At 40.9% G+C, this 15,755-nt stretch overlaps 1 protein-coding gene across 1 annotated transcript in view; it reads right to left on the bottom strand.

Annotated features, from left to right (window-relative positions):
• Window positions 1-2,996: 2,996 nt before the first annotated feature.
• The window catches only part of ACTL6A (actin like 6A), a 29,736-nt gene continuing 16,977 nt past the window's right edge, over window positions 2,997-15,755 (bottom strand). The window contains exons 8-14 of the mRNA XM_030216969.1: window positions 12,562-12,651; window positions 12,392-12,453; window positions 9,161-9,275; window positions 8,774-8,854; window positions 7,173-7,268; window positions 6,665-6,751; window positions 2,997-3,435 (exon numbers count right to left, since the gene is read on the bottom strand). Coding sequence (XP_030072829.1) covers window positions 3,355-3,435; window positions 6,665-6,751; window positions 7,173-7,268; window positions 8,774-8,854; window positions 9,161-9,275; window positions 12,392-12,453; window positions 12,562-12,651 — 612 coding nt within the window. The 3' untranslated portion in view covers window positions 2,997-3,354. The remainder of the gene's footprint in view (window positions 3,436-6,664; window positions 6,752-7,172; window positions 7,269-8,773; window positions 8,855-9,160; window positions 9,276-12,391; window positions 12,454-12,561; window positions 12,652-15,755) is intronic.

The following is a 15,755-nucleotide window of genomic DNA, read 5'->3' as shown; positions in this document are numbered from 1 at the left end:
AGCAGGGACTGTCCTTTTATGTTAAATTGTACAGCGCTGCGTAACCCTAGTAGCGCTTTAGAAATGTCAAGTAGTAAGTTGGGTGTGTCCGTTGTGTTGCAGGTACTCAGGCTTTTAAACTGTTTTAGTGATATTCAACTTTATTTCATAATATTTGTATCTGTATAAGAGAAGCCGTTCAAAAAAAAAATCTCTTATCCACGTTTTAAGACACCGCCTATTCAACTGGAACAGCTTTAGACTTTTTATAGATGAAGCACACCTAGGCAATCCGTTATTTTTTAAGAAGCTTTTGCCATTGTTTTGGGTGAACTAAAATCTATTAGGATTTATTTACCACCTTTTTGAAGGAATTCATTCAAGATGGTGTACAGTAAGAATAGATCAAACATGAGCAATAGGTAATTACAGCAGTAAAAATATTCAACAATACAAAGTATGGCAAGGTGTACTACTTGCAATGTCAACACAACATGTGTTGCCTTGGAACAGTGGCACTATGTAGTTGACTGTAAACATACTTTGAGATTTGTTGATATATAAGGGTTTCGTTTGTATTCTTTGTAAGCCACCAGCCTGGGTATTTCTCCATTAAACCAACCTCCTCACCCTGACATGCAGAAAGACAGCAGTGCTAGAAAGAATTGTATAAGCCTGCCTCCACTTGGTTAATAAATGATAAAGAACGTGTAATTACCATAATAATTTCAGATGTTTTCAATAAAAGGAAAGGGAATGGGACTTGATCTCACCACTTTCTGTGTTTTTTGCAACTACATTCATATATTTTGTACCTGGTGCAATGGAGGGTTAAGTGACTTCCCTAGAGTCACAAGGCGCTGCAGTGGGAATCAAACCCAGTTCCCCAGGATCAAACATAGGTAAGGGGAATGGGACTTGTATACCACCTTTCTGTGGTTTTTCCAACTACATTCAAAGCGGTTTACATATTATATACAGGTACTTACTTGTACCTGGGACAATGGAGGATTAAGTGACTTGCCCAGAGTCACAAGGAGCTGCAGTGGGAATCGAACCCAGTTCCCCAGGATCAGTCCGCTGCACTAACCACTAGGCTACTTAAGAGCAATATCTCCATGAGATGTTGAGGATTTTTTTTGGCACACAGAATATTATATAGAGCTAAGTTAAAGAAAATACAATGTAGGCTTATTGAACCAAACCTGTCTTCCTCAGCTCTTCCAAGTCTGCTATTCTAGTAGTTTAGAGCTATATTATTCCCATTTTTCTGGGCGACACATGATTGATTAAATGGAAATTTTAAGCACTCCTTTTTTTCTTTTGATGTAGGTGCAGGGAGAAAAATGTTTAAATGCTCTCAGGTTTCAACCTAATTCATGTTTAATATGGGATATAAAGGTCATAAGTAAATAGATGGATAGGAACTTTGAATGTTGAGCACCTGATTTAAGCTGATATGGTTTTCACGCGGAGCCAGTGTAGTTTACCCAGGTTATGTTGAGAAACTGCTGTGTTTATGTAGTCTGTAAATCAGTCTAGCTGCGGTGTTCTATATAATTTGCAACTTCTTGAGGAGATCAGATTTAATGCCAACAAACAGGACGTTGCAATAGTTGAGGTGGGGTAGGATGAGCATTTGAACCAGCAGTGTGAATGCTTTCTGATCGAAATAAGAACATATCAGACAAAGCTGTCTCAATTATTACAGCACTATTATAGCAATCAGGACAATAAGCAGAAAGCACTTTGTTCTTCCCACATGGCTGGATTGGTCTAACAAGATAGTGAAGGAGAAATATATTTTAACCTGTTACTCTCCTTTTCATGAGACTGCTAGACCAGAATGCTCCCGGCAAAGTCAGCAGCTGTTGTAGGCTTACCTTTGTAGACAATTAACATGCGTGTCTAAATAAAGGGAACGTCAGGATTCCCTTCTTTCATTGGTGGAGCTTTTGAGGAAGGGAACTGTTTCAGTTTTGCTATTTCTTGTCAGTTCCAGTACCATTGCTTTGACATTTGTATACTGGCAAGTGTCTCACTGCACTACTCCTACAGAGTGGCATAAACCCATGTACCTGGAATGGTGGACTAGGATTCAAAAGAAGGAAATTAACATAACATGCAATAATAAACTGTTCCTTCCATAGTCACCTCACCATTTCAGTAAAAGATATAAACAATAAGCTCAACATACCAACTGAATCTATACTTTTTAAACATCCTGGTCCCCTACGTTCTGAAACCTTGCATCTGTCATTAATAAAGTGGCAAAGGCCTTTAGGAACATATTGCAGTCACTCCTTAAATAGCTCGGACACTGAGGCTAAAGTTAGTAAGGCCAGTATACAGTGGTCAGCTAATTTATTTATCTGAGATTTGCTATACCACTTTAACTAACAAGTAGGGCAAAGCAGTGTACAGGCTAAAATACAAATGAAAGGAACTAAAGTATAAAAATAGAAAAGTTAAACATTCATCCTAGCAAACAAACAGAACAGGGTGGTGTCAACCATATCTTAATCTGGCTCAAGTTGAAAAAGCAGAATAAAACCTACTAAAGATGACCCCTTAACCCCCCCCCTTAATAGGAGAATGAAGTTTCATCTAACAGCATCAGGGTGTTGTACACGCCATCATTTTCCTCCTTCAAGAACAAGGAACCCTGATTTTAGAACATATAAAAAGCACACATTGAGCCACAGTACAGGATGTTTCTCAGAGATAAAACAGACAGCTTCATCTCAAACACAAAAAGAAATGACACCCTTCATTTAGGCTGGAATTAAGCACAATAAATGGGGAAGGAGAATATAAATGGACTTGGGGAAACTTGGGTAAAATTAAGAAAAAAAATGTCTGCCCCAAGTTGTCACAAATAATTTTATGTCTGTAAAGAAACTGGAAATGATTACTTTAAGAGAAAATAAAGGCTTTCAAAGTTCTGAAAGAGGAAGAAAATCGCTTTGAGTTATAAAAACGTACACGGTATGGAAGACGTGTTAATTATACATTAATATTTTAATCTATCAAGTGTGATACAAAACACATTTACAAAGGATAGCATTTAAGAAAAGGAGCCCCAGAGCTGCACACTGGAGGGCAAAGAGATCCTAAAGAAAATAGATATTGATAAAAAAAATTATAAAATGCCAGTTACGTTATTGCTTTACATGGGATGCAATTATTTTACATCTGTTTTCAGTTATACTAAAATCAACTGCTTATTACCTGAACTTGATGTAAAAAAAAAAAAAAAAGGTACAAGTCTTTTACCAAAATGTCCATTCCTGAGAATGCTAAAGCTATAAAGGAAAACCCAATTCTGCAGACAAAGGGGGCAAAGAAGAAGGCAGTAGTGGGCATGCCTATGTATTAAGGACATTTTCTTTCCACACACTGCTTCCCTCCCTCTTCATACTCCTGTTTTGAGATCCACATTTGCTGGAAAGTACCCTACAAAACAAGAGAACAGAAGTCAACTGCATGACAGGAATACTGCAAAAAAAAAAAAAAAATTCAATACCCCGTTACAAATGCAAATAGGAGTTATACAAGAAAACAGCCAAACCTACTGTTTTTTGAGCTACAGCCAAAGCCTGCTCCAAAGACCTATGCTATGCTATATGATTCTTACTAGCCGTTATGCCCGTTAAAAACGGGCGAGATTTCCAGCTACCCTCCTTGCCAGGTCGCCACCGCCGCCCCTCCCCCCCCCCCCCCTCCGAGGTCGCCGGCCCGGGCCCTCTCTTTGTGATTCAACTTACAGCACCGAAACCGCAGCAGGCAGATCAGCTGAGCTGCTGTCGCCCTTCCTTCTCTGCCTGTGTCCCGCCCTCGTGTGACGTAACGTCGGCGAGGGCAGAACAGAGGCAGGGAAGGAAGGCCGACGGCAGCTCAGCTGACCTGCCTGCTGCGTTTTTGGCGCTGTAAGTTGAATTGCGAAGAGAGGGCCCGGGCCGGGTGAAGCGGCGGCGGTGACTCCGGTTGGGGGGGAGCGGTAACGACCTCGGCGGTTCCCTCCCTCCCTCCCCTTCGCGCAATTTCCCTCTCTGTCCCACCCCCGTCATCACGTATTGACGCGGGGGCGGGACAGAGAGGGAAACTCTCTACTGCGCATTTGCGGATGAGTACGGTCACTCGCAATTTATGTTTGACTAGCCGTTCAGCCCGTAAAAATGGGCTAGTATAGAAGGGGGGGGGTTGAAAGGCCCCCCACCCCGCCGCCGACTTCGCCGCTGCCGCTCCCCCTCCGAGTTCGTCCCCCCCCCCCCGGAGCCGTCGCCACCCACCTTCCACCCGGTCGGGCCCTCGCTCCGCTATTGAAACAGCGAGGGCACGCAGCTCTACTGCTGAGCTGCCGTGGCCTTCCTTCTTCTCTGCCTGTGTCCCGCCCTCGTGTGACGTAACGTCGTCGAGGGTGGGACACAGACAGAGAAGAAGGAAGGCCGACGGCAGCACGGCAGTGTGCTGCATGCCCTCGCTGTTTCAATAGCGGAGCGAGGGCCCGACCGGGTGGAAGGTGGGTGGCGGCGGCGACTCCGGGTGGGGGGAGTGTTAGCGACGGCGGTGTCCCTCGCAAATGCGCAGTAGTGACTCTCTCTGTTCCGCCTTCGTCATCACGTATTGACGTGGGGGCGGGGCAGAGAGGGTCTCTACTGCGCATTTGCGAGTGAGTACGACACTCGCCATTTATATATATTGATTCTGTTGGACTTTGAACACATCAATAAATAATTTAAATGAAAGAAACACATGTTAACTGATGCATTCTGCCTATTCAGGAAAGGCTTAAATCCATAGAGTAATTCATCCTTAGCCAAGGGTGCTTCTCAAAAAGAGAACATACTAAAAGCTACAGATCTGGTCTGAAAAATGGATGTGCATTTGGTTAAATAGATAACATAGTTTAAATGGAAACCTGTCGTCAGGACTCAGACAACACAAGGAAGCATACGTTTATTACCTTTCCCACCTCATCCTACCACCCCACCACCCTCCTCCCCCACAAACCTTTCATGAGTCTCACAGACCCTCTGACATATCCTGAAAATTTGGTATGGCTAGGACACCCATTCCTACCTAGCTAATATTTAACCATTTCTCTGACCTCATGTGCAACTTTCTTTAACTGAATCACCTTACTTTCTAACTCTTCCTACATGTTACATCTTTGCTTTACCCTTCACTATCAATTATAATGTTCTATTACGTATTATTTTGACATTGTAAATAGTATACGATGCCATATTCTGTATTGTTTTAAAATATTTTTACTGCTGTAATTGTCTATTGCTCATATTTGATTTATTCTTATTGTACACCGCCTTGAGTGAATTCCTTCAAAAAGGCAGTAAATAAATCCTAATAAATAAATAAATAAAATAAACACACACAAAGGGAGAATGGGGAAGACAGACACAGAAATAACATGGTGATCCTCAGGCTACTTTTTTTCATATACTCCATAACAGTGTCTTCAAAAATTACATCCAAAACCTGTAAAACTCAATTCTTCAGAAGGGCCGGGTAAGGAAGGAATCTTAATCAGTTCAGCAGTCAAAATCAGCACTGCTGAAACACACCCTGTAGATATGCGATGCATCCTTAGAAGATATGAGGTCTTTCCATACAGCCACTCTCTCTATAGTTTGGGAACTTTGTGTAATCAACTGTTTGCTCCATTCTCAATAGGGCTGTACCGAATATTTGTATTTGATTCAAATTGGCCCTGAATACATTGTTCGTATTCGGCCAAATAGTGATTTAAATTTGAATATGAATAATCCGGGGCTCTACTGTGCTAAATCTCACTTGATCTCTGATTTCACATTGCTTCTTTTATTATTTGTTATGTTAAAACTCAATGCCCACTATTCGTATTCAGTCGAACATGCTATTCGGTACAGCGCCAATATTTCTCAGCAGTACTTCATATCCCTGCCATGTCCACTGCAGTCCCTTGACTGCTAACATGGGAGTGAGAAGGCAACCCAAAATACCGTATTTTTCGGACTATAAGACGCACTTTTTTCCCCCCAAATTTGGGAGGAAAATGGGGGGTGCGTATTATAGTCCAAAGGTAGCGAGGTCCGATTTTGGGATCGCCCTCCCCCCCGAGTTCGGGATCGCCCTCCCCCCGAGTTCGGGATCGCCCTCCCCTACTTACGTCACGCGATGTTCTCTGGTGGTCTAGTGACGTCGGGGCAGGAAAGAGCCCCCTCTTTCCTGCCCAGCGCGCTGCTCTCCATCCTCCTGTATGCTGCCTGACGGTCTCAGCGAGATTCAAAATGGCCGCCGAGAATTGAAGTCTCGGCGGCCATTTTGAATCTCGCCGAGACCGTCAGGCAGCATACATACAGGAGGACGGAGAGCAGCGCGCTGGGCAGGAAAGAGGGGCTCTTTCCTGCCCCGACGTCACTAGACCACCAGAGAACATCGCGTGACGTGAGTAGGGGAGGGCGATCCCGAACTCGGACAAGACGCACCGGAGCACCTAGGTTTTAGAGGAGGGAAAAAGGAAAAAAAAAATTTTTCCTATTTCCCTCCTCTAAAACCTAGGTGCGTCTTATGGTCCGAAAAATACGGTAACGAAGATGCTAAAATCCCAACATTTCCAGCAAACTTAGTTCCAGTTTTACGGTACCCGTTCAATATTTTTCCCCTGAGACTATCATTTACTAACCAGAGAGGCCAGAATGGAGCCACCAATCCAGGAACTAAACCTGCGTTCCACCGTTGTGTTGTTTGCTATCAACTTCAATCGCATGCTCTGCAGCGGGGGGGGGGGGGGGGGGGGGGGGAGAGAAGATATTTAGTAAATTCAGGCAAAATGTGAAGCGTTCTCCAGCATTTTCATAAATAAACCAGATATTAAGCAACTGACCCTAAAACAATTTTTATAGCATGTTTAACTGTACCAGTATAGAAATGCAGAAATGTATCCTGACTTATTACACATTATGAGGAAATATCGTAATAAAAGTTGAAAGCGGCTTTAAATGTTTTTTTTCTTCAAGACAAGCTGCGGCAGGAAAAGCAAACATCACAGCAGGGCATCATATACCAATCAGATGCCAACTTGCCACAAGAACAGATATAAGCAAGCAGACTATCTGCAATAATTGAGATTTATTGATCAATTCTGCCAGAATTTCTTTTTTCTTTTTAAGCAAACAAAATTAAATTCTTACTGGAGGAGTCTTCTGAGAAAGTTCCCTGTTCAGTCTGTCTGTAAAGCTTTGTATAAGTGTGTTGCCACCTGCTACAATCACACTACCATACAGGCCCTGGAAAGAAAAGACAAATGCATAGCATTAGAAATGGTTTCCAAATGCAAAATTACTATTCCGATGTGAAAAGTGTAAGTTTGCATTCAGCAATACTTGATTTCACCTTGACATTTTCCTTTTGTGAAACAGAAATATTTTCACCCTGGCCTCAAAGTACAGGATTTCACTTTTGAACTAGGTGAGCCCTTGCTGCTAGATCAGTAAGGTTTTAAGGGGTGTTCCACCTTATTCAGTGCAACCATTTTCTATGTGGACAAGCAACATAAAGTGGCCAGCATGGAAGGTGACATCATTCCTTACAGCGCTGAAGCAAAGCTCCTCCCAAAGCACCCAAAAATCCCATCCTTTGATCTTTCCCATCCTCGGTTTGTACATCCGGCCCACCTCCTAGAGGCTGAACTCACTTTCTTATGCTCCACCTCTCTGGACTTCTCTGCTACATAGGCCTGAGGAAGGAGAGAAGCGGGAAGGCTGGCACATACTTAAAAAAATGTTTGGACTTTTCTGGACTCTGGAAGGAACTCTTGTCCTGAGGCTGTCAAGAATCTCACCTTCTATACAGATCACTTATTATTATTACTAGGAAAGAAGGCCCGTTTCTCAGAGCAATGAAACGGGCGCTAGCTTTTTTTTTTTTTTTTTTTTGGGGGGGGGGGGGTGACTCACATACGGAGAACAGTGGCGATTTTCCTGGGCCGCCCCGTTGTAGCTGGTTCGTGCGCCGCCGCTGTTGCTAGTGTTGTAGCTCTGTGTAGCTCTGTGTGGGTGGCGATTTTCCTGGGCCGCCCTCGACGTCATCGCGTTTTGACGCGAGGGCGGAGCACAGGTACAGTAGTAAAACTCACCCTCAACGTTTGCTCCGCCCTCGATGTCATGTCGTTTGACTTCACCACCATGAACCTTTGAACCTGAAGGAACTGAAGTCAGTGGCTTGGCTTCACTGATGTCAGTGTCCTCAGAACATTGAGGGTGAGTTTTATTATAGTAGATTTTTTCTTTTTATTATTTGTTACATTTGTACCCCGCGCTTTCCCACTCATGGCAGGCTCAATGCGGCTTACATGGGGCAACGGAGGGTTAAGTGACTTGCCCAGAGTCACAAGGAGCTGCCTGTGCCTGAAGTGGGAATCGAACTCAGTTCCCCAGGACCAAAGAAAACCTCAATTTACAGATAAGAAGCTTAGCATTCCCCCTGAAATTCAAGTTCCGCACTGCTATTCCTGTATGTGAATTCTCTCACTGTCTTCTCTTGCAAGATGCAGTTATACGAACAGGCTGATCATTGCTGGAAAAGTCCATGGAAAATACAATAGAAATCATACACAAGCTAAGAATTTGTACGGCAAGAATCAATCTAATGCATACAATGCACAATGTTTCAAATTACTATGCAATATGCAACTGTGGAGAACGCATACTACATAAATGTGTATGTCGATCAGGAAAATTATCCTGTAACGTATTAATGCTTCAAAAAGAATATTGCTGTATTAAGCACTTACTGGTCTGATGTCAATATCACACATTCCAACGCTTGTGGTGACCACATGGCTCACCCCCAGCATTGTGTTACCAGATAACCCCTGAAACAATTACAAACACAAGTCAACAGTAATTACAGACACTTCAGCATCATGTTATTTTGTACCAGTAAAAAAAAAGACAAACAGAAATACAGAAATTCTGTTTTTTTCTTAATAAAAGCCTGATTGACAGTTTTGCTTGAATTCTCTTAAGAAAATACTTACATGATGCTCACAGCACTTGATTAGATACAAAGTGCATGATACTGATAAAGGCTTTATCAAAACTGTACTTTACATTAACAGCAAGTGTAAACAAACAGAAGAAACCCTCACCCACTTAGCAAAACTAGCATTAACTATTACCTTTACGTTTGAAGGGTCAAATAATCCTTCAGGAATCTTTAGTCTCTCTGCTCCAAAGTCACAGTTATAACCATTGGGGAACTCATAATGAACCGTTGGCATCTGGGCAGCTACCCTAGAGTGGAGAGGTTGGGTTTTCAACATCTTGTTAGTCTTTTGTACAAGAAATAGAACAAAATATATATATATATTTTTTTTGTTACATTTGTATACCGCGCTTTCCCACTCATGGCAGGCTCAATGCGGCTTACATGGGGCAATGGAGGGTTAAGTGACTTGCCCAGAGTCACAAGGAGCTGCCTGTGCCTGAAGTGGGAATCGAACTCAGTTCCTCAGTTCCCCAGGACCAAAGTCCACCACTCTAACCACTAGGCCACTCCTCCACTCCATATAGTATAGTATATTTATATTTAAGAATGGAGAACAAAAAAAACAAACAAAAAATCATTTCTTTGGCTTAAGGAAGCAAAGTGGCTTACTTGTAATGGAACTGCACTCACACTTGTTGGTGACATCTTCCACATAGGTCCCATGTGCAGTGCTCTCTTCCTTAGCGCATGGGATCTTTTTTTAGACTCCATAAGCATGAGTTGGTGTTTCCACCTCACAGATGTGCTCCTCTCTGTCCATATCTGAGCACAGGTAGAGAAAATGTGCATCCCTCTGTTCTGGAGAACCATGAAAGATTCCCTGAGCTAAAGGAGAACTCTACACATGGATCCATCCTGAAGAATCACCATCAAGTGTGCCTGTATCTCCCTACTTGTCGACAGGAAACATGTTAATTGTTAAAATCTCACACTAAGAAGTCAGTTCAAGAACTCTGTTAGCTGAATCAGAATATCTGAAGCAACTTGACCCCACCACAATGCATTAATCCAAAGAAAATTCCCCACTTAAAAAAAAAAAAATTCTAAACAGCTTTGCTACTCTCCACAGCTGCTCATGTCAAAGTCTTTCAGACCAATCCTGTAACATCTGTAAAACATTTAGGTGTCACTGTCAAAAAGCTGTCATTTTGAGCCACAAAGCCACATGTAGCTTCACTTATTAAAAGTTGTTTTGGCTTTCTTCTCTTCATTCGGTCAGTTAAGAGCATAAGAATAGCCATACTGGGACAGACCAATGGTCCATATTAGCCCAGTATCCTGATTCCAACACTGACCAATCCAGATTGCAAGTACCTTAAGAAACCCAATTAGCAGCAACATTCCATGCTACCAGTCCCAGGACAAGCAGTTCGGCCCTATGTCAATCAGCGATCCCTTCATAAATTAGTTCATGCATTAGTTCTTAGTAAACTTGATTATGGAAACTCAATGTTTACATGGACCACCTAAATATATCATTAATTATAATCTATTCAAAATACAGCTATTGAACGTATTAAAAGGAGCCCAAATATTTAACCACACTGACTACTTTATTAATTTCATATATGAAATACAAGGTTCTTGGTCTTTGCTCACAAAGCATTTTATTCAGGTCTGCCTCATCATCTAGGTTATTAACTCCATATTGCCCTAGTAGGACACTACGATCACAAGCATGTAATCAATTATTTATTTGTTGCATTTGTATCCCACATTTTCCCACCTATTTGCAGGCTCAATGTGGCTTACATTATGCCGTAGTGGCGATCGCCATTATCGGAATGAGAACTACAGAGTGGTATTGCATTAAAGTTCATACGTGACAATTCTCCCTACATCCCATGCTAGACTGAATTCTACAAAAGCAGCAGCTTTTTTCTTCCTGGTGCCTACATTATGGAATTCCCTTCCACATGATGTCTGGATAGAAATACAGTTGGAACATTTTCAAAAAAAAAAAGTATTTAAAACTTACTTTTTCAGACTAGAATTCGCAAGACCATAATGGGGCTGAAGCAATCCAGGCAAACATTATTTAATCCAGGCAAACATTATTTATTATTACGTTTGGAAAGTCTACTATATAATGACTACAAATTTTCTGGATATGTTCAACATTGTGCACTGTTAAGGATGTGTAATGTTTATAGGTATAGCTGAATTATTTCTCTTTCTTCAAGATCACTTTAGAATACTTGTTCAGTTAATTTTATCTCAATTAGATTATTGTAACTCTTTATCTGGGAATTTCAACAAAACTAATGTCTACAGCACAGTTAATTCAAAATACTGCTTCCACATTGATATGTAAGAAGTATGTTCATGTTTCTCCATTGTTGATAGGGCTTCACTGGTTACCTGTTGAAGTTCGAATTATGTTTAAGCGCCGACGTCTAACTTTTTAACATCGATTAATTTGCTGGGTAATGCTAATAAGCTGACAAAATGCCAATCTTCTTCTTCTTCTCACATTTCCTTCCATGAAAGGTGCAAAAGTTACATTTGTTCATGATAAATCGTTTAGTTATCTTTCACTGAAAGTATGGAACTCTCTGTCTTTATTCAGCTGTGTTCTAGTTATATTAAATTTTCGAAAGCTGCTGAAATTTTATTTCTTTCACAAATCCTATTTCTTTTGTAATATTGCATGCTTATGTTTTTGGTTTTGATGCTGTATTTAGCTGTTTCTCTGTCACCTGCCTTGAACCTGCATGATCAGGGGATACACCTCCTGGTTCATAAAGGAGGTTAATAATTTCAATAAATAAAATATGGCAAGATATAAGTACTGAACATAACATTTGTGTAAACTACTTTGATGTGATTGCTACCTAGAATGGCAGTATTTATCAAATGCCATAAATCAACTACAATTTTCTCTTCTTAATAAATTATTTTATGAAGGCATCTCTGCTTCATAGTTACAATTGTCCCTGATGCTGTCAGACTAGCCCCACAGCTCCAACCGGATTCACGTAGAATAATAATAAAATCATCTCCTCTGGGAAGAGCATTTACCAGCCACTAATATTCTGTACTACAGGCCCAATATAAAAATATTTCCAGAAAGGGTGCTGCCTGGCAGTACATACCCCATCCATCAAAAATAAATGGGCAAGCATATCCCTTAATCAGTTTTATAAATGATAATGTTCTTGGTAATTCTGTGTGTAATAACCTGTAATTTAACTTAGATAACGTCACTTCTAAGATGACAGAGAACCAGTCAAAAAAAAAAACCCAACAACAACAACATTCTATTGTATTTTGAAAAGTTCAACGCAGCTTTACTAAATAAGGCCTAGGCATCTAACTTACTAAAGAAAATAACAGAGCTATAATGTTAAGCTGTACGTACTGTTCATCGTAGGTTGAATCTGACACTTGAAGAACTGAAGCTTGGAAATCCTGAATTACACACTGTGGAAACAAGGCAACAGGAAATCATTTGGTTAAAGATTCAATACACTTATAAGCCTAGCCAGTATGTCAGCAGAATCTTAACTTTCCAGATACATGGATACTCACATTGCACATATAATTGTGCCAAGATCTTGTGACCTGAGGCAGTTTTTCTTTTCTTTTCCAATTGGCTGGAACCCCTTCACGAACTGCTTCCTAAGTAAAATGCAATGTAACATTCAGAATGGGCCCCACCTGATGGTGCCATGGTCATACTATGAATTATGAAAGTAATCCAGGTTCAACTCTCTTCTCCAGCCAAGCTCAAAAGCTTTTCTAGGGATGCTGGGCTGGTGATAGTCAGATAGGGGGGCGAGGGGGGAGAGCCATCAAGGCACTTCAAACCATTAAACAAAAATTTTCTATTACGTATTGTGTTGACATTGTAAGTAGTATACTATGCCATACTTTGTATTATTTGAATATTTTTACTGCTGTAATTGTATATTACTCATGTTTGAGTTATTCTTACTGTACACTGCCTTGTGTGAATTTGTTCAAAACGGTAGTAAATAAATCCTAATAAATAAATAAAAATCCTAATAACAGTGACACCTACTGGTTGGCTAAAAGCACACCAGTGATAGACACCAAAGGAAGCCAAGATCTGTGTCCCTCAGGCTCAGATACAGGACTGTGGCTGCAACAACTAGGCTAGACAGGGAGAGGGTTTAAAAAAAAGGGGGGGTGGGACCTCACAGGTAGATGTGAATAAAAATTCATTTCCATAGCCAAAGTAAGGGCAGTTTTTAGTGAGTGGCAGCAACTGACAGGCCAAAAAAAGTTTATATCTTTGTATATTCCATCCATACAGATTGCCCATATTCTGCAATTACAGCACATCATTTAAAAACAGAAACCCAATAACACACACACACATATATACAGCCAGCACTTGTGCTGAAAGTTTAATTAACAATTTGTGTGCTTGATCAACTCCAAGGAGAAGGTGCATAACAATTGAAGTAGAGGAGTAGCCTAGTGGTTAGTGCAGCGGAATGAGAACCGGGTTCGATTCCCACTGCAGCTCCTTGTGACTCTGGGCAAGTCACTTAACCCGCCAGTGCCCCAGGTACAAAATAAGTAACCTGCATATATAATATATAAACTGCTTTGATTGTTAATCACAGAAAGGGAGTATATCAAATCCCATCCCTTATCCTAATTAAGGATGTGCACAGAGAAAAAATGTGTTTTTTTTATAACATTCAGGCATTTTCTCAATTTATTGTACACATTCAATTTAATAATTTTAAACACACGTTGAGAGGCATTTTCGATATGACGTGTAAGTCCAATTTTTGAAGTTTTGCACAAAACAGCCAAAATCCGAATAAGAAGGTCATTTTCGAAAAAGAAAAATATCTTTTTTTTTTTTTTTTTTTTTTAATACTGTTTTGAACAAAGTTTTGTTTTTTGGTCCTTTTTCGAAAAAAAAAAAAAAAAAAAAAGAATAAGTGCAAAACGTAGAGATTCATGCCACTGGGATGTAGGACAAGCCAGCATTTTTAGTAGACTGGTCCCCCAGATATCCCAGAGCAATGGGGCACCCTAGAGGGCACTTCATAAAAATGATCCAGTTACACATCTCACCTGTACACCACTACAATAGCCCTTATGGATGAAGGGGACACCTATATGTGGGTACAGTAGGGTTTAAGCGAGTTTGGGAGGGGTCACAGTTTCCACCACAAGTGTGACAGGTAGAGGGAGACAGGGACCTGGGTCCCCCACTGTGTACAGCACTGACCACACTACACTACTCCAGGGACCTGCATGCTGCTCTAATAGACCTGTCTTTAACATCTGAGGCTGTCATAGAGGCTGGTAAGTCACATTTTTATTCACTTTTTTTTGAGGGGGAGTGGTCAGTGACCACTGGGGGGGGGGGTATTGGGGGGTTACCATTGATTCCCTCCAGTGGTCATCATCTAGTCATTTAGGGCACCTTTTGTGCCTTATTCATTCTGAAAACAGGTCTAGACGTCTTAGTTTTAGTCCTGTTTTGTTCCATTATGGCTGTAAAACATCCGAGTGTCAGGCACGCCCTAACCCTGCCTTTGAAACGCCCCCGACACACACCCCCTTGCGATTGGGACACACTGCAAAGAATTGCACAGATAAACGCCTGCAAAATAGGTTTTGAAAATACCAATTTTGACATTTTTTAGAAGAAAAACGTCCAAATGGTGCTTTAGGACACTAACGTTTTTCTCTTGTGAAAATAAGCTCCATAAGAACTTAATACATGCAAGCTGATTATGTGCATATCAATTTGTAGGTTTAGGATGCCACTGATTAACACTAGTTGAAAAGGGGAATAGCTTCAAATACTTGCACCTAGAGTAGATGATCTTAATTTTCTACTATTACTATCAGGCTTTAGTACAAATGCCAGAAAATGAGTAGGATTATTTGTTTTGGGGTTTTTTTGTAGGGCACATACATGCAATTCACAAGAAATACCGGTAGTTACCCCGAGCAGCCCATCTTCACGATCCTCTTCCCAAAGAGATTCCAACATTTTTCCTCTTAGAATATAATCGTGGCAAGTTTTATTTGAAAAGAGAACTAGGATTTGTTTAAAAGCTCTGCAGACAAAAGGGGGAGCAGTTTGGGAGTTCATGATTTCTATAGCTGTTATAATGCTTCTTTTTTTTTTTTTTTAAGCCAGTGTATCCTTGTTAACACTAGATAGAAACGGAGATGAAGAGGAGGTATGATACTAGGGAATTCCTCCTTAGAAGGTGTCCAAGCATTTTAGTGGGGAAGTGAAATACGAAGAACTTCAAAGAACATGTAGGAAGCAAGGTCTGTGGATACCTAGCAACTAATACCCCTATTATATGGCTTCTGGATTTAAGTTATAACCTAAACTGTCGCTTTTGTTAGCTACTTCCCCCCCCCCACCCCAAAAGTAGAACTTTTGCCAAAGGCAAAGTTTCCAGGAGCAACCTGGTTTGTGAGATTTTAAACTATTCATTTATCTGTAATCAATCACTCAAGGTGGAAAAACTTTGCAATTTCAACAGGTGTTAGATATTGCCTAAGTCAAACCAACCATTGGGTTTCAGAGGCAAAATATATCAGAGTGGTATGATACCGAGTTTATTATGAAAAGCTAGGACAGAAAACTAGTCCATGTTTCTAGAGTTATTAAGCCTTTGGACTTGTTGACTACAGAATATATATGCTCCTGCTGGTTTGACTATGTCTCCAGTATGTATGCCACTTCACATAGAGAACAAAAAAATCAATTT

This window comes from Microcaecilia unicolor, chromosome 10 (genome assembly GCF_901765095.1).
Source record: "Microcaecilia unicolor chromosome 10, aMicUni1.1, whole genome shotgun sequence".
NCBI classification, from domain to species: Eukaryota; Metazoa; Chordata; class Amphibia; order Gymnophiona; family Siphonopidae; genus Microcaecilia; species Microcaecilia unicolor.
Note: the sequence above shows the minus strand (reverse complement) of the source record. Positions and strands in the feature narration are given on the sequence as shown.